Genomic DNA, 19,762 nt, shown 5'->3' on the forward strand with positions numbered 1-19,762 from the left:
ACTGAATCTTTACGGGACTCAAAGGGGCAGCAAAGCTGTGTTTTTCAGCACTTTCCCAAGCTCTTGGCTTGATTCATGCTGCTGAAAACAGTGACTGACTCCAGAGAGTGCTCTTTCTCAGATGGGGCCAGATCCAGGGGTCACAAGCTGATAAGATGCAGGGTCTTGGGTCCCCTCCTCCCTGAAGCAGTGGGAGGGACAGTCCCAGGCTGCTCGGGTGCAACATGTGCTCAAGTGCCTGGTAGTGGCCATCACCTGAAGCCAGGCTCTGTGCTGGGAGCCTGTGCACATCCCTGTCCTGGGACAGAAGCCTTGGGATTTGCACAGGGAAATGCACAGGCCAGCAAAAGTGTTAAGTGGAGAATTTTAATATCGCTATGTAAATAAACACCTCCTTACACCCTTGCCTTTTCTACACCCTACTGCTAAACTGCGTTATGGCTCTAATGGGAGAATGAGGAGAACATACATCCCAGGGAGTCTGGCAGAATGGAAGCTCATGTAATAAAGCCGTTTTGCAGGTGCACTGAGCACACAGGGTACCTGGATGATGTAACTGATGCTCCAGTCATGCTACAGCCTGTTTCAAGCCCATATTAATGTGCAGTTCCACAAATAAGATGGGATTTTTTTTAATCTCAAGAGAACTAGGCACTGGTTTCTGTTACTTTCCAGCAGGATTTAAACTACTTTTGGCACCCTGGTGCTAATCCCAGCTCAAAATTTAACCTAGGTAGAAGTTTGAGGAGCTTAATAAGCATCCACAGGAGTGTGAGCCAGCCCCCTCCAGAGCCTGGCTGAGGCTGGCAGGAGCCCCTGCTGTGATGGGCTCTGCTGCCACCCCATGAACCAGGTCTCAGAGCAACTAACCACAGCTACCACCCTACCTACCCATGGTCCCTCCTCGCATCCTGCCCCCCGATGGTGTGCCAGTCATTCAGAGATTAAAAAATGCCCTAAACCTGGAGAGGGATTTATCTATGGCAGAGAAAACTCCCATCAGCCAGCTAAGATGGCCTTTCCAGTTCCAGAGGACTAGGGCTCTCAGCCTTGTGCTGTCTGTCCTTCCTTTGCTTTTATAAACCACTCTGCATTATCTTGCCCTTTGCTTGGCCGCCAGCTTTAGCTGCTGGAGGAAAAAATGTACTGGCAGCGGAGAGCCCAGCCAGCTGCAACGTGCCAGCACAGCCCCCATGCAGGGCTTAAGCCCTCACTAAGTCCTCCAGAGTGGCTTGCCTGGCTGCTGCCCCATTGCCCACAGCGGTGAGTGGGCCAGGGGCTGTGAGAGCTGCAGTCAAAGGCTTCTCCAAGGTTTGCTCACCAGATCATGGGGCTAGATGAGGTCTTAAGGCTTCAGTGTGAAGGGAGTAACAGCGCATAGCACATCACAGCTAGCTGCAGCAGAATGTTTATTAGTAGGAAAGAACATTTAGGGGACTTCAGTAGGAGAATTTGAACCATTGGTATCCACCATACATGGGTTTTCATCAAGATTGTTCAAGGTAACATATTTATATAAGAAAACAAAATAATTCATATTTAGGTGCAATCAGTAATTCCAGTATGAAAAAGCACCATGTCACAAAACAGTTTACAATACAAAAGTCTTCAAAATCTAACATTTAAAAACAATATTTGTTCAACAGTAATAACAATACAGTAAAAAAACTCTTATTTCCCTTCAAACAATACTGCTTATATATTTTGGCACTGAAAAAGAAACTATCACAAACGCGCCTTTTTAACCACACAATGCTGTTTTGTGAGTGTCTATATAACAAGGAAAAACATGCTTTTGAAGTCAGTCATTTTGCCAGGTGCAGTTTGAACTGCTTTCTCCGTTAAAAAGAAAAAAACTCAAAGAATAAAAACTCCTAAGCTGCAGCATGTCTTGTCTTTTGGCCCAGGACATGATCAGGAGAAGCATCTCTCTCAGACTCAATCCTCTGAGTAAATCAGCCTTGCCTGAAAGGCTGGATCTGAGCCCCTCTTCCCTCTCCAAATCCGACAAGAAATGTAGATCTAGTCCTGTCTTTTAGGGACTGACCCCAAGTTTTCACTATATTAAGCACCTCGATAAGATTCTGACCCCAAACATGCCACTCAGGCTCTTTCTTTTCCCTTAATTGCTTAATTCCTCAAAATTTTAGTTAATTTCCAAGCCACTTGCAGAAATGGTCTTACAATGTGAACCCATCTGTTTTGTCCCGGTTAGCCAGCAGTCCTAAGGAAAGCTGGACACTGGGGCCAGCGGGGTGCCCTGGGTTAGGGGACCCTCCTCAAGTTCACCTTCTGGGGCAGGGGCTGGCACACAGTGCAGGAGGAGGAAGCTTGAGTCTGAGAGAGGGTAATACAGAAAACTAGACTTTTCAGGAAGAATTAGTTTCCACTCAAAACTGACCCCTATTAAAACGAGAACGCAGGTACTATGCTCCAGGTGAAACACCGTGCTGTGTGCAGCTATGACGACCCTTGAAAAAGGCTGATTCTAGTGAACATGCAGTCCTTGGTGCTATCTCTAAAAGCCAAACGATAACAAAAAAAAAAAAATCACTTTAAATAGTTTTACATCTTACATCAAAGATGCCACTACAAAAACACAATAGTATCACACATTAATTAGTACAGTCTTAAAAATGCAAACCAACACTGGTAAGACCCATACATTCCGCATATCGTATGTACAGAAGAGAACAGCTTCTTGAGAGGAGAGGACAGTCATAGATAATCTTTTTTTTTCTGAGTACATTGCATAATACAAATACTTTATCAGCAAAAGAAAATTTTACTCTGACACTAAGAATCCAAGAAAGGTCCTAACTAGAAATTAATAGCAGGGGGAACAGTGTGCGTGCTGGGGGTACAAAACACATACACAATCCTCCGCCAAAATCTCTGTCTGCTCTGATGGCCTGATCATCTACTTCCATTTTACCAGGTAGGTTTTACATGTTGCTCTACAGGTACATGCTCCCAAAGCACGCAACAGCACAGCTCCAAATCCTGAGAGCTGCCCTCAGTCTTTCTGGAGGCAGCTCACCTCTAGATGTCTTTTCCATGGCCTTTGCCTCATGAGAACTGGCTGGAGACTCTGAATATCACCAAATGAGCTTACAACAGAACCGGGGAGGGGGGGAAATTTAACACATCACAATAGCTATAGGCAACTACACGCAGGACACTAGCAATTCTAGACAGCATAACAAAAATATGCAGACCACTTAAATCATAGTTGTCCCTCTTCTGAGTTGTAAAAGTCTTCTTTAGGATATGTAGGTTTGCTTACAAACCATTCATCTAGAGAGGTATCTAATTTTGCCGAGACACAGGATATGCTGAACTCCATGCTGCTGCAGTTAATCTACCCATGGTAGCTTATTTAGATTTGGTATCTCTACGCTGCAATGTAGAAATAGCCTGAGAGAACAGAGATGAGAAAGCTCTCGCTGTGGGATGGTCATGGACTTAAACAGGAACTGGACACTTGGATCCATTCAGCTTTTGGCTATGGTTTATCTCAATTTATCAGTCTCTACAGCATTAAAAAATATCTGCCCAAATTTATACAAACAAATGTATCACTATTTACTTTTGCATCCATTATATAATTTATTCAGCAATATATAATAATCAAAAAGTATCAAGTACTTCAGTCAGAGGATGCCAATATTGGTCACCTTGCATTCAAGAGAGAAATAGAACTGAATATTCAAATATTAACTACAAGACTGCTTGGACGGAATCAAAGTGAGCAAGTGGAAGAGATAAACATATTGAAATGCAGCTCAATCTGTCTCCTTGTGACAAATGTGCAGACAAAAATAATCCCTAATGTAATTAAGCACTTCATTTTTACTAGGCACAGTGAAGCCACCTTGCTGGTATTTGCTCAGGCAGCTCTGCTCCTGGGATCATTGGGAATTTTGCTAACATATGAACTAAATGACCAGCAGGGATGAATCTAAGAGGATCTAAAAATAAATAAATAAATCACAAACACAACTAAAACATGAATAAGGAAATTAAATACAAAATACCAAAGAAACATGATCTTGTAGAGCATTCATATGACTAACATGGAGAACAATGTCTTTAGTAAGCTTCCTTAGATCCCTATCAGATTGAAACTCTGGTTTTGTTTTTCCTTTTTCTTACAGCTACTAATAAAAACTATTTGATTGCCCTGGAAATGGGAATAAGCCAATGACAGGAAATAAAAAAGGTGTTGGTGGCAAAGAACTACGAGTTCTCTCCTAAACAACTGCATAGGTCCTATTAATCTTCCCTCTTAAAACAGCCAATTAGCAGCACAAATGAAGCTTAGAATTTAAGAGGATTTTCTCAGGTGGGTTTACTAATCACCATCATCCTCTTCAGTGGGGGAACATGAGGCCAACCCTGAGTACCACTGAAACCCTTGTCCCCAGGGAGGAGAAAACCAGAGGTCACACCCTCGACACGTGTTTTTGACAGGTGGCAGAAAGAGTTTCTGCCTGGCATTATTACACCAAAATTATCACTCGGTTCATAGCATCAGGGTGCTCCAGGCAGCATCAGGGCACTACACGCTGAATGGTGACACATAGGAAGATGCTGCTCCTGCCTGGAAGAAATGAGCTGTCTGGGGAATAAACTACGGGGGCAGAGAGCAAACGCCAGTCAGGTTCAGTCTGCAGTGCATCAACAAACACATACAGGATAATGAAAACCGCATTGTTCCAGAGGTTCAGTGTGTTCTTGAAATGTTTAATACTGTCATTACTTAATAATAGGAAATAAAGAGTGTGGTTGGCAGGGTACACACAGTAGGGCCAAAGTCTGGGAACCAGATCAGAAGCTGTTCCATCTAAGTCCATCAAGCCTGGCTTCTCCAGATGTCAAGGGCTGGTGTTTGTTACTCACACAGAGGCTAGGGATGGCAACTGGGAGGTGGGTGCAAAACTTTGGAGAGCCAGACATCCTGAGCGCCTGCCCTGGGAAGGTGAGAACATCTTTGGTATAAGGTCAGGGCAAGAAGGGAAGATCTAAGACATGTCTCAGCTGCACAGTAAGTGAACGCTATGGAGAGGGTGGCCGTCATGTACTTCGAGATCGGGGAAGCACTCAGCAGGCTGAAGAAGCTCAGATGACCGTCTCTGTGGCAGGACCCAGAGTCCCCAGCCTCAGCACACAGTGAGGACTAAGCAGCCTGGGAGGTTAGAGGAGCTATTCTGTGCTGACTATTGCCAAGGGGGTTTCACCCTGTGAATTCAGACCCTGATCTAAAGGCAGTGATGTCTCTTACAGTTTTTTCTCTAGTCTTTTCACGTTGTTCACTATAACCCAAGCTCTTTTTTGCCTTGTTTATTGTGCATTAGTCAGCATTTTACATGTGACAGCTTAACCCCAACTATACATATTAAAATAACATTTATGACCTGTGGGAGCAATAAGGAAACCAAATATCTACACTGCAATAAGCCCCTCACATCTGGCCTTTCCAGCTGTTATTTGTTAAGATATGGAGAGCATATCTGAAAAGCTCTATATCTTATCCTGTGAAAATCCCCACCCCTGACACAACTTAGTATGGATGATTTGGAAGCAACAACAGCAAAAGCCAGGCTGGAATAAGGGGTGCTGCTGAGACACCCATGGCAGCCAGTGACGGTTTCTGCAAGGGACAAGGAGATTGACTTTGCATTCAACTGCTCTGAATGCCAGAGGCACCTAATGGCTTCTGCAGCTCCTCAACAGTGGACCCAATTTCTAGTGTCACTGCCTTCCATGCCAATTTACAGACTCTGCTGCTTTTTCCCTCACGTGCTTAAAACACAGCTGTTCTAACCTTCACCAACCTGAAAAATGGCACCCGGGCTTTAAGAGACAAAAGGAGCTTTCCCTTCTTGTATACCTGGACTAGGAAGAAAGCTCCTGCAGGCGTTTTGCCTTGTTACAGTTAGGAAATGCCTTATACTCCTCCCAGGAGTTGTTTGTTCAACTTGTAACTGGGGCACTGCAAATAGCTCTGTTGCTTGTATGTGAGAAGGAGCAGAGTTGTTCCACTCATGCAACTGCATGTTCATGCTGAAGGTACTTAAAAGTGTATTTTTTCAGTGCCTCTGACTGAATATGCAGCAGACAGAGCTGCTCAGCTAGAAGGTGCCATTTCTGGTCTAGCTCTATCTCAAAGCACATCACACCACGAGTCTGACATATCATTGCTTTGTATCTTATCTGCCTACTGCGCAGTCAGTGGAAAACTCCACATGCAGCTCTGACTGTTGCTCAGCTGCTGACGCTTGCCAAGTTTCTCTGCATTTCTAAGCACACGTTCTGCCTGCGATACCAAGGAAACCAACTTCCCCCACTTTAAGACTCCTACATGAGATCCCATCCAGTAAGACACAGAGCAAAGAATGCAGCCAAATGCTTGTGCAAAGGGCAGGTGAAATATTCTTCTTGCACCAGTTACCTGACACCTAACTCCTGAGCCCAAGGACCGCCTTGCCAGGGAACCGAGGGAGCACCATGAGAAAGACAAAAGGAGGTGCTGGCGTAGTGGGTGTTCAGGAGGTCATGTCCAGCCCTCCCTTCTGCTTGTTTCACTTGGTGCTTGTATGCTAGGCTTCAAAAGAAAATTCTTTGAAGGATGCCTCCTTTATCCTGACCGTGCTATATTGCTATCATGTTGCTTCTTCACCAGTGTTGCTAAAAAAAAAAAAGAGAGAGTTTTAAAAGAAGGGAGACAGCTGAGCTCAGGATGTTCATTCTGAGGCAGGAGATTCCCCCCCCCCCCCCCCCCCCCCACTGCCACGTGTCCCCAGGGACCTGCCAGCTGTCACCGTGTTCCCCAGTTCACATGTACTGAGAGACGTATGACCATGGCCATATTCTCATCTCAGCTTAGTCTGCGGATTAGGGCTCAACATCAAGTTACCACAGTTCACCAAGTTTCCATGAGTCAGCTGAGCTGAGGTTTCTGCCCATGTGTGTGCTTTCAGCCCACAGCAAATGCAAGGTAATGAGACTTAGCATGGTCCGCAGTGAAAGAAAATTCAGCTAAGCCACATTATTGCATGCTTGCCATCAGTGAAGAGAGCACATGCAGAAAAGTTCTGGGGCTCAGTCCCCAGGGGCAGTTATTAAACCATGGGGATTTGGTCATGTGTGACCACTTCTTGTGCTGGTGTTCAATACTTCTGCACATAGACCTTGTCCAGCTACAGAACTTACATAGTTCTGGCTTATTGTCTTAAGCAGCAGTGTCTAGAAAATGTGGAGGTCATCCTTTATAACAAAGAACAACAAAGGACAAAATGTCTTGACAGTAAGATAAAAATCCCACAAGCTCCTAAGAATAGCAAGAACAGAACAGCTCTGTGTACCTCAGGAACATCCACTGCTGTGAACTCACAGGGCTTCAAATAATGTTGAAACATAGATCTTTCTTCAGTCCCTCTCAAACCATTAGTGCTCACAAAAAGACATGCATGCTGGTTTTACAAGGATTGCATTCCCTTTTCTTTTCCCAAAGCACCCTAAAACAGACAGGCTGCCACAGATCGCACAACCCAATAGTCCTCACTTCAGGTCTTCTGGCCCAGAGTTTGGCAAGCTGACTGGGAATGCTGTATAAATGGTACTGGCATTTTCCATGGATTCAGTCTGCATGTGAGATGTACTCATTAATTCATTTGGACAACACACTGAGTGAAAGTTACCCCTTTCGCATGCAACTAATATTGGAGAATGCATTACAAAATTGAGAGGTGATGTGAAATAGTTATGTGCTGTCTGCCATCCCGCTGGTATGGAAATATTGCTGATTGATCGCTTTCAAGTGTCTGACCTGCTGTGCTATTTTATACAGGATAGGTCATTTTGTTTTCAGGAAGTTTATGAAGGCAGTTATGTTTGCAAATGCAAATGCCAGCAAAGCACAAAATTCCAATCTGAGGCACAGCACACCACTGCTGTCCTGCTGATCTGAGGTCTGCAGATGCTCCTATCACAACTCCAGCTATGGATCACTTCTGAAGTATGTGCAGAGACAGAGGAAGAAAGGGATAGTTAATAATTTAAAACAATATTAATCATCAGTGGTAGTCAGGTAAAAGAATAACCTTAGTTCACTCTGTAAATGTTTATACAAAATCTTATCTCAGCTACGTCTTCTGCAGCTGTAGGCTAATTCTTATTCTCCTAGATTTTGTGAACTGTGGGAAGAATTACATCTCTGCTGGCCTGTGGTCATATTGCAGGTTGTGTTTTCAGACACGTGTTGTACACTATTAACATGTGAACCGAGCCTGGCCCCAAAGCCCCACAACTACTGAGTCAAAACAGAGAGATTAGGTTCTGGGCCAGAAATATCGTATAAAACTAAAAGGAGATGGAATGCAGTTGCTTAAATAATAGACAACTTTTTAAAAATTTCAGTCACATGCAGGTGCTTTCACAACACCAAAAGGAAGATGGAAGTGTAGAAGGTATCCAAGTTGACCTTCAGTAAATGCCAGCTTCTGTAGGTCTGGGTTACTTTGGGTCTGGGTTCTTGCACTCAGTAGGGAGGTCACAAGTTCATCAGGGTTCCTCTAGCGTCACCTAGTCCTGCACTCAGCACTGGTGGTGATGGAGCACCCCAAGAACGACTGGGACAGGGGGACTGGTCATTCCCATCTGACAGAGGGGATGTGGATCAGTGCGTGTCCACTGACCTTCCTGCAGCAATCCCCAGCAGTCTGGCCAGGCTTGTCCTGCTGAAAAACAACTCTAAAAGCACTCAAGTGGGAACATGGCTTTCAATATATATGGGGTGATGGGTACAGGAGAGAGGGCCAGAACCTCTCCAGGTAAACCAGAAAATTACCTTGAAGAAGGTAGACACAGGCTCTCCTTTGAATTGTTAGATTTGTGCACAGGATGTCTAATGAAGATTAGGGAGAAAGACATAGGGAACATTTCCATTAACCAGAATAATTGGAGCAAAATTTGCCAGTGATGCTTATAACAGCTAAAAGCACTAGTATTGAAATGTGTTTGCATCTGTGGTTGGGCCTCTTTTGCTTTCTCATTTTCCCACATAAATCTCTGTTCACTATTTTCATTACTATAATGGGAATTTATCATGAACTGGATTCCTATGATCATTTGAGACAAAGGTGTGTGCCTGAAGACATTTATTGAGTGTAATTAGCCCATCATCATTTTACTACAACTGATTAGCAATGTTATTTTCAATTTATTTTTATTTTAATTTAATATGCTCTGCACTTCACACCTGGCAAAGCAAACGGTATGGAAAAATTGATCTGGGATTTTTTTCTTTCAGTTATTGTACATGCTAGCTAGTGTTCAACAAAAAATTATTCATACCCGGCTACTTATTCATGACTTCTAATTAGTACTTAGCTAATCGTCATCTGTAAAGCAGATTTATTTTACTTAGTTTATTTTAAATTAAGGCTACTAGGGATTAGCATCTACAAGGTCACTTGACAAAATGCCAACCTTGCCTGTTAGACAAAGGTTACTCTAATGAGCTCATGAATTCCCAATGCTGTGCACTGCCTACATGGGTACCTCTCCAACAGGATCACAGAGCAGACTTTAGCTAATGACAGATTAATGCCAATTTAGTCAGCATAATGCCTCCTGTCGTGAAAGCTTTTCTGTTGCAGCAGCACTTGTGAAGTCCCTAAGAAATCCCATGTATGTGTACTAGCTTTGCATACAGCAACTTTGACCAAAGGATAAAGTTTTGCAGCAGCAAATTTCAGAACTCCTGCATCTAGGTGAAAAGATAAACATTCAACATTTCTCTCAAGAGCTGATCTTTTTTTTTTTTTAATTTTTATATATATAAATATACCATAAAGCGTACCATTTCCTTGTTTCAGTACAGATTTTTTGAACTTTACTAAAATAAATGAAATATAAATGCTACAATTTTTTGTTTAAAACAAGTTTTGATGACAACCTTCCCCTAAGAGCAGGCCCATAAAATCTGTTAGCTACGTGGAGAGAGACAAAAACACCTCCAAAACTTCATACTATGCAAGAGCATTCAGAACAGCAGATGTGCCTCAGCTGGAGCTGCTTGCAGGAGTCTGTGAGTTCCTCACATGAATGTCCACTCTCCTTAGTAGACACTGTTTTATTACTAACCTGAAAATTTCACATTCAATATGTATCTCCCTTAAATTCATTGTCAAGACCCAGTTTTCTGTATCTGTGTCTGCCTTTGCTGATCCCAAATGGCAAGAGGTATTGTAAGTTGTGGATTTGGGGATCAGGATTGCAAATTGCTGAATTTTCAGATAAAGCCATGTGAAATCAAACACTGTAAACCTAGCAAAAAATATCGACCTTTGTTTTTTCCCTTCTCCTTCACAACCTGGAAAATGTTCACAGCATTTAAACAACGAGGCATAGGAGCAGGGGTGCAGATGATATACCCTGCACATGTTTTGCACTTTTGTGCTTGTTCCTGAACCTGTCTTTGATCTTAACTGGTGCCTCCTGGACAGGAGAGGAGGTTCCAGGTGAATCCTACTGCACCCATCACAACCCCTTTGGTTCAATCTCTACTACACTTTCAGGTCCTGCACGTGAATACCTAACTACTAAAGCAGCAATCTAAAATCTGTCAGTGTGTCTTGCTGCCAAGGGTTCTGTTGTTGGTTTTCTCCTTTTCAACGTGTACTTTCCAAAACAGACATGTTAAAACAAAAAACCAAAATGAAATCTTTAAAACAATGATAACACCACAATATCTGTTTAAAACAGTACTGTTCGTGCTCTGGACAAATTGTTAAGAGCAATTCAGCATTCTTATAATTAATCCACAACAAAAGAAGCTATAAGATGCCACAAATGAAGGCATAATTGGCCATACAGAGGCAACACTACCATGAATGTTGTTTGGCAAGGAAAAAAAAAAAAAGCAGATACATAATTCATCCAAAGAACAGGTTCAGAACTGCCCGGCACTGCTGGGATCACACTGCAGGAGACGGACTATGGATGGATCACTCTTGGCGCCTCGGATGAACTCTTCCAGAGAAAGCTTTCCTAGAAAAGAAACATGTTTGCTTAGTGCACATGGTGGGTCACAGCACACCTGCCAAGCCTCTGGACAAGTACAGTGGAAGGAAGCTGGGGGTGCCCAAGGAACACCCCTGGGAAAGCAACCCTACAAGGCAAAGCCCTGCCTGCCTGCACCCCACTGGCTGTGGATGGTGGTGGCCTTGCCTGGGCAGTCAAAGGAGGAGTCATAGGTTTGAGGGGTCACCCCGTGTGGGCAGGACACCCCAGCCAGCCAGCATGGGGGCAGAGGAGGCCACCCCGGCATCTGGAGGGGGCCTACCATCACGGTTGGTGTCCATCTGGCGGAAGATCTTCTCTGTCCTCTTCTCTGGTGTTGACTCATCTTCTGGCATCTTCATTACAGAAGAAACCATCTTATAGATTGCCTGTGTGATATGACAGGAGCAAAGAGCTGGTAAGAAACACATTATCTTAATGCAGGGCTATGATTATGTCCTGGTGACTGAAACAGGCAGAAAATACACTGGGGGGGACCTGCTCTCTGGATGCCGAAGGGAGTCGGGTGTCACCAGTACATGCATCTACTCTCTTCAGTTTGGATCAAGTTTGGGTTTGGACCAAGGTTACATTTTTCCTTATTAAAACAGTCTTTGGATTAATTTATCACTTGTACAGCATGTTAGGCACTCGCAGTTTCCAGTGCTTGGGGGAATGCTAAGACCACAGAGGTCTTGTCCTGTGCTGCAGTGTGTCTCCATGCTTTGGCCACCCTGGCTCCATCCTCACCACCCCGACTCCTCATCCTGCCTTTGCTGCAGCCCCCATGTCCTTTCTCTCCCACATTGGTCAGCATCCTGCCTGCAGGGAGAGCGGTGACTCACTCCCTCCATTTGCCATGTCTCACAGATAAAGAAGACTTGAGCAGCAAGGAGGTGGCCTTTTCCTTGGGGCTGGTGTGCGTACGTTGCTTAAAACCTCATTCACAATTTGTTTCACAGAGAGCAGATGTTTTGGTCCCACACAGAACTGGTGCTACCCATAGCTAGTCTTTCCATAGACAAATCCATTACTCACTTATGGTGCTAGCCACCCCTAAAACAGAGGTAACGTTAATTTTAAAACAAGAATGAGTAATTGTCTCTGAACTGCTTATCCAAATGGTGCCAGCAAATGTGAGCATGCAGTACCAGCAACAAGTGGGGTTTGTGTTAGATAACTTTATGGTGATACACAGCTGGGAGAACAGCAGCAGCCAGACATCTGCAGGGTGGTGGTAGCCTTGGGGGATCCTCCCGGCCATTTAGAGAGGCAGCATATCCCAGCTCAAAGCAGCACTGCCCTGGTCTGACCAGCTCCTTCTGCCTCCTGTGGCAGCTCTTTGACTTCTGGGTGATGGGCGCTGCACTGGGCAGTCACTGTGCCCTCCAGCCCTGGGGTGTAGATGTGGATCGCTTTCTTCCACAGGTTCAAATTCTTGTTTCCCCCAAAACACAGTGTCTGCAGTGGTCAGTTGATAACAGTGCAGACGTGATTGCTTTAGCTATTTGTTCTTCACTTCCTCTTGCTCTGGGAAGGGGGGGGTCCTTGGTGCAAGCTCAGTACTGCTCACTGGATCTCCCCTCCCCACCTTTCCCATACATGAAGGCACTCTGGCTTGCACGCTCCCATCATCTGGCTGAGGGTTCCCAAGGGCCAGCTCCAGGAATGTAACAGCACAGATTCACTAGCTGAAGGATGCTGCTAAGCAGCACAGACCTTTTACACTCAGACTAGGGAGCAACTGCTTCCTTGGACATCTTGATCAGCTTCTCCTCTGCCAGCAGCTCACCTTTCACATCTTCTGGCCTTTAAATAATTTGAAGAGCTACACCCTGAGAAAGGCAGTTGGCTGTTTAATTAATTATTCATCACTTCATGCTCAATGCAATCAAACATCTGCTCCCTCAGTTATGTCATCAACACCGTGACTGTGGATTTCCTGGTCTGCCCTCCGGTGAGTCTGTAACACTGGCTATGGGCCTGAACAGGGGAACAGAGGAAAACATTTCAGCATGAACAGCTGCTGGATGAATGGAAAATTGGTGGCCAATAGTCATCCTCATCATCATGATTTGTGCGGGGGAGTGCCCAAAGGCTCCTATGAGAATTAGAGTGCCAGAGTATTGGGCAGAGCCTACATACAGGCAGGGATGCTGTCCACACAACTGTGACCATCTGATAACCAGGAGAACAGAAGAAAGGATAAACATGCAGCCATATGAACATAGGGATGAGGGAGCTGGAGGAAGGAGGCAATAAGGGAAGAAAAAAAAAAGGGTAGGGTGGACAGTAAGAATTTACCCCTTCTTCATCCTCATAGGCATGCAAGGCTTGTAGGGGTCAGAGCAGAGATGAGGCTTATAAATCTGCTAATGTTTAAGCATCTTAAGCTGTCTGGCTTTTGTCTGGGGTAGGAAGAGAGGTGGAGGGGTCATTCCCTCACTCTGGGTGAGAGGATGGCAAAGCAGAGAATCTGTATTGAAAGTGTGGGAGGAATGCTCTGGACCGGGAGTGCAGGCATGTTTACCCTGATCAAAGTAACCATAGTAAGAATATGCAGATTTTTAGGACAAAAAAAAAAGCACTTCAGGATGACTTCATCCTACAGGGTCCTTTTCACAGAGGCGTGTGAAGGGAATAACAGATGAGATATTCTAGGAAAGCCAGATGGGAATAACATAGTAAGCGTTCCTTTCATGCTGAAAATGGTTACTCTGGACAAATTCTTATGTCCTTACTCAGAAGTTCAGTGGGAACTTTTCCCAAAGTAAAAGCCAGCTAAAGCTGATTAAGAATCTTGAAACTTGCCCCATATTAATTCAATGCAGCTACACAGAGCTCTTTATTGAGTGCTTGAAAGAGCAAGCTTTGAAAAGGATAATTACATGGAGCTGGGCTGTGCTAACCCTGGGCTGCAACCTGGGACCGAAAGACTGCAAGGGCTCCACTCCATGTGGAGTACGACTCCTTGGCCTCCTAGCACTTGGGCTGAATGCCACTGGTGGCATTCAGTAGAAGGTTTGGAGGTGGTTATCTGTGAGCAGACACCTGAGTCAGGGCAGCTTTATCAGGTGCACTCCATCAGGAGGGCTCCTTACAGCTCCCTGGCACCTCTGAATGCCACCAAGAAGCTGTGCTTCCAGAGCCCTTTGTTCATCACTGGATGGAGCACAGGCTCCAGCTTCAGCTGAGCTGGCTGGTTCCCTGCTGAGCTCTTCCCTTTGATTTTCCACCTGCATGTGGATCAGTGGTGGTGGGTGATTTAGGGCAAATCTCAGCCCTCTGCTCATTCACACAAGTTTTTCTCCCAGTCACTGGCTGCCACTGTGTCACTTAGGCCAGAAACCTTGGTGGGGGCTACATTTTCCTGCCATGCTTGGCAAAACATCAAAGAGCTCTTTATGGTGATGGCAGCAATGACAGCACAAATTATCAGTCAATCCTTTTTACTCCGTTGAAATAAATTTTGACAGCTAAGAGTCTCATGAAGTGAATAATTGCCCTGAAAAACTGCTTTCCTCTCAGTCTCATGGGGATTTTTGACATTGTCTTTACTGAGAACCATATCAGCTTCTGCTTCTTCCCATACCAGTTTCTATTTCTTCCTGACTTACAAATAAGCTATCCCAGCAAATGAAACATGTGCGCTCTGTTTGTATTAAACTGAAAGTGTTATGCTCATCTCTCCGCTCAGTATTCTTAACATGTCTTATGACTCCATACAGTGAAAAAATGTTCCCTGAGAACAAGGTTTCAAGCTCTTATCTGAACTCTTATTTTAAGAGACTCTTCCAAATATGTCCCATTTCAGCAAGGGGAACAAAGACAAATCTTCTAGCTGGTTTGCAGCTATTTTTGAGTGGACTGGTCTATTTAGATTATAGGTAAACATATGGGAGACATGAAAAGCATTTCTAGAGCAGGAGAAACTGAGAGGATTTGCTGTGAGGACTGTCAAGAGGGCAGGCTATGAAGCATCTTCCCACAGTACTCTGCAGATGTGCTACGCCTGGTAGTCTAGCAGTATCCTGTGGACCTTCTATCATTAGGCTCTGCAATTGTCAGCCCACTGCTGAAGTCCTTCAAGTTATGTGATCCTCCAAACTGTGCAGCCAGCTCCATGTGGATGGCTCAAGTACGTCTCGAAGAAGGGCTTTTTGGAGTCTTGTCTAGGGGAAGCTCATGGGCAGGCGTGATGAGTCTGTGACAGGCTATGCGTACATGGTTAACAGCACTATGGCAAACGGAGCTTAAAGGACCACAGATGCTTTGCCCTCTAGCCCATCGCTTTGGAGAGACAATGGGTTTCAGAAAGTTATTATGGACCATTCATGTTCACCTTCTTCGCAGATGGCAAGGCAAGGGCTCCTGTGGGACATGAGCCATCTTAACCAGTAGCTCTGCTTTTTCCAGTGCTGCTGCTGTTACCACAAGCACCTTCTTGCAGTGCTGAGCAAGAGTGCAATGTCTGCATTGCCTGCAGAGGTGTTAGATTTGGCCAGAGCATGAGAAAGGAAATGCAAGTACACATCAGCATCAGCATAACAGTGAAAATCACTATGAAGAGAGGACTTTCAAAAGAAAAAAAAAGCATGCCTTGTCCCTACGTTATTTAAGATATAGTAACCCCACAGTAATAGGGGCGGTATTTTTCTGTGAAACTAAGACTTTTAAATTGATGGTACTTCTTTTAGCATTCATTTTGATATATTGTCTCATGCAAAAAAAACAACAAAAACATAATAAATCCTCTTGTACCAATATGCAAATGTATGCTAGCTAAGGGACATGTAATATGTTCCTCTGAGACATATATCAGAGATAGAACAGAGTTCTGTTTTTCACTATCAGAAAGATTGCGATGGCTGAGTGCCCCCAGGAAGACATTTGATACAGAATCCTGTTTTTTCATATTAAAAAATAATATTTCATAAATGAAAGTGATAGTTGTTAGCTGGGTTTTTGTAAGTCTAATCACTCTACATCAAAGGAACCCCTCAATAAAGCAAGAAATGTGCGCATCTACTTCAGTTTCTCACATAGCAGCTGAACATGCTTCCAGAGACTGTGCAACAAATCCTCTTCCACCGGGAGGGGCTATGGGTGACGAGTGCAATACAGGAAGATCACTATGACCATAAACATCTGGAATAAGAGAGCAGGCTGAGATCTACAAGCACATTGCTTCATGGGAAGCTCCATCACAGAAAGAGCTTTCCTGACTGTAAAACAATTGATGGTTCATGGTGCAGAAATGGCTGTTGCTCAGGCTTATTAGGCTGTTTGCTTCCATAATTGATTTTTGTGTAGTCCCTCAAAATGTGTGGAGAGGGTAAAAAAACCTAGGCATTGGTCAGTTGAGTTTCAGGTGAGATCCGAAAGGAGGAGAGATTCAAACCTCCCAAGAAGTGCAGTGGGAGGGCTGGAGTGTCAGGCTGAGGGCTGTACACAGTCAGTGTTGCTCTGGGTTGGGTATACAAATTCACAAAACGTCTCCCTACACTGATCCCTAAGCTGCAGTTTCATTTGACGATAGCATCACAGTTGTAAAGAACAGTGCTACGATTTGGTACCAGCACAACTGTGAAGAGGGGGCAGAGCATTTCAGCCTCTAATCATGCTGGTGATCGGACCGGTGGTAACTGAAAAAAGCTGCTGGTTTTGCTGGTCCTCGCTTGGCTTGCTACAGAGAATTCAGCCACTGATGCTTTAATTAAATTTGACATGAACACATTTGTGGCATTGTTCTCCATGACTGTAAATCTTCTGGTCTAGGGCGTTTGTGCTGCCATTCAGCACTGACGCCTTCCCAGGCTACTCAACAGCAGCAAGGGGTCCCGTGGTCCTGGGGCATCTCCTCCTCCTGAGGAGCAGGCACTCACTCAGGTTTGGTTCCTTGTGTTTGCTTTGTACTTTGTCAGTTCTTTTGGGATTCTCTTTGTTTTCTCATGAGGAGAAATATGGCTAGGAAAACAATAATTGATAGCCTGTTTACCTTGCCCAGGGGAGAGGAAGATTTGTAAGGAACAGAGTATCTTCTAATGCAAATATTCCATGGGGTTTGTCATGGCACAGAGACAGGGAGGTCTCTGCCTCTGAACAGTCCTGCTCTTTAACTCACACACAGGAACTCAGAATAAGTGAAAGACGGCACAAACCCCCTACATTTGCAGCTGAGCTTTGTATCTGGTCTTGCTGAAGCAGTGCAAGTGCTCATGTTAGCTACTGTCTGGAGAACATGAGACAGAGCCCTGGTAGGAAGACAAGGGCATCATACGTTAGGCTGACTCTGTACACATGGTTTGCCATTACAGACTGCAATTTGTGTGCATTCCTTTCCCTTGATTTCCAGCACAAATATAAGTCTGAATAAAACAGTACAGAGTTAACACTTCAAAATTTCCAGGGAAAGAAAAGATCTTGATAACAGTTTTTTGTTTTGGTTTGAGTTTTTTTTTAAACAGCACTGCACTACACAGATTCAAGCTGTGTAAATATACTACCATATCAAAAATGTTTTAAAGATTCTAGTAGAGTGATGTGCCTCAAGGGTAAAAACATGTTAGAGGAAGCCAAAGTGAGGTGGGTCTCCAACTAACACCACAAGAAAAAGCATTCAAAGAGGCTGTGTATGGAATCGTCATCTACCCAGATAAGGTTTATCTATACTGGCAACTTAATATGAAGACAGCTAGCATGTTATTAAGTATGCAGACCTCACTGGAACTAGGCAGACAGACACCTTTTAAAATATGTGAGCTGGTTCCTCATAACAGAATGATTTCAAATATTTTTTTCTTATTGTGGAGGGAGCCTGCCCTCCTTAATAGTACACTACCTGATTGATCTAAGATACTACTTGGTTCAACTGAAATTAATCGCAATTAATTGACAGTGGTTTCCCAGAGGACAGAATCACATTTATCAGCAGGTAAGTTGCTGTGCTCCAGCCCAGCAGAACTCCCAAGGGAGAATTTCCCTCACAGCGTGTTGTTCAGGAAAAACTTGCAATGGACATTAACTGCTGCAGTTGGAATTGTAACATGATCTTTGCCAAATGAAGTAACATTTTATATTCAGGCCGTTATACAGGGAACCAAGACCATAATCCCCCAAATGCTGCCAGAGCTTTTCATTCAGTGTCTCATTGCTACATTGCTTCATACTTTGCTTGGAAGAAGGGAGGCCAGGGGGTGCCTCTGAGCAGCACATACCTGCACGATTTCCAGCATCTCTGACTTACTGATGTAGCCGTTCCCGTCGAGGTCGTACATACTGAATGCCCACTTCAGCTTTTGTTCCAGTTTACCTCTTGACGTTACGCTCAAGGCTATGATGAATTCTCTGAAATCTATTGTTCCATCTCCATTGGCGTCAAAAGTGCGGAATACATGTTCCGCAAACTTAGAAGCGTCCCCATAAGGGAAAAAGTTCCCATATATTTTTTTAAACTCCTCCATAGATAAGTGTCCACTTGGACAGTCTCTCAAGAAGCCTTTGTACCACTCCTGGATCTCATGTTCTGTAAAGTCTGTACTTTCTAGCAAATCTTGCATGACTTCAGGGCGTAGTTTGCTGTTTTGCTTTCCCATTTTGGTGTCAAAATATTACCTGCAGAGGAAAAGCAAACACATATGAATTATTATTATTATTAATTACTAATTATTAATAACTATTAGCTTGGAGGCAGTAGAAGAACAGTATGTTGGATTCTGAGTTTTCTGATGATAGTTCACTTTTGGGAATCAACTGAAACTTTGGGCAGTTTCCACTACTACAAGTATACTCTGAAAAAATTAACAAACCTAATCCACATGTTGATTACATTGTCTTTTCAACAGTCTGGAGAACTGCAGTTACGTTGAACTTATTGTCATCCTACTTTGCTTTGAAATCACAAGGTAAGCAATGGCTGTTGCAAGGTGTAGGTGACCAGTAGCTGTGTGTTGCAACACACCCTCCATCCCAGTTACCCAGCTGTCTCAAGGAACTGACCTGAATGAGACAGATGATACATTTTTTTGTATCTCTGGCATAAACCAGGTTGCTACAAAAGGCTGTGTTCACTTGGTCTTGCTCCAAAATAGGATCAAGGTGCATCTGCAGTGTACACTGAAACCAGGACCTCAAAAACCAGAATCAAACAGAGCAACCCAGAAGTTGCCTCTCTTCTTTGGCATGGACCAATTCCCATTTTAGTTCCAAATGCAGACAAAATCTGAAAAGATTTTATCAATGGTGGATTCCTCCACCCCAAACTATTATTGTGTTTTTTAATTCTCCTTGTAGCCAGAAATTGACTCTATTACTAAGTAATAGTAATGTGGGTGGTCACAGCTCTTTGAAAAAAAATCTTTAAAAAAAAGAGGAGGAGAAAAAAAAAAAGTACCCAGACAACCAAATTGGAAATTCATTTCCCTTAAATTAACCATTAAGAAATATTATTGGATACAGCTTCTGTTAAATCACCTTAATTATATGTTATTTAAGGCAAGTTGATACATATCACATTGTGTAGCAGATTTACTAATGACTGATGCCCTTTAGCTTTTAAATTTTGGAGCCTGCGTGCGTCGGATCCAAAAGGCAACATCATCAGTTTTACTGGAAGTTTAGCATTATATTTGTATTGTGGGAAGCTCCTTCTCTACCGACAGAAACCCGCCTGAGAATTTGTCATACGAATGACAGT

General features: G+C 43.8%; 1 protein-coding gene across 3 annotated transcripts in view; it reads right to left on the reverse strand.

Moving 5' to 3' along the window:
- Nucleotides 1-1,392: 1,392 nt before the first annotated feature.
- Nucleotides 1,393-19,762, reverse strand: part of NCALD (neurocalcin delta) — a 58,342-nt gene continuing 39,972 nt past the window's right edge. For 2 of the 3 annotated variants that reach the window (XM_026842883.1, XM_026842885.1), the window contains exons 2-4: nt 18,285-18,681; nt 11,351-11,456; nt 1,393-11,055 (exon numbers count right to left, since the gene is read on the reverse strand). In XM_026842883.1, the coding sequence (XP_026698684.1) occupies nt 10,958-11,055; nt 11,351-11,456; nt 18,285-18,662 (582 nt within the window). In that variant the 5' untranslated portion in view covers nt 18,663-18,681 and the 3' untranslated portion in view covers nt 1,393-10,957. The remainder of the gene's footprint in view (nt 11,056-11,350; nt 11,457-18,284; nt 18,682-19,762) is intronic. The other variant, XM_026842884.1, reaches the window with a different exon arrangement.

Source organism: Athene cunicularia (genome assembly GCF_003259725.1).
Source record: "Athene cunicularia isolate RWA chromosome 2 unlocalized genomic scaffold, athCun1 chr2_part1, whole genome shotgun sequence".
Taxonomy (NCBI): domain Eukaryota; kingdom Metazoa; phylum Chordata; class Aves; order Strigiformes; family Strigidae; genus Athene; species Athene cunicularia.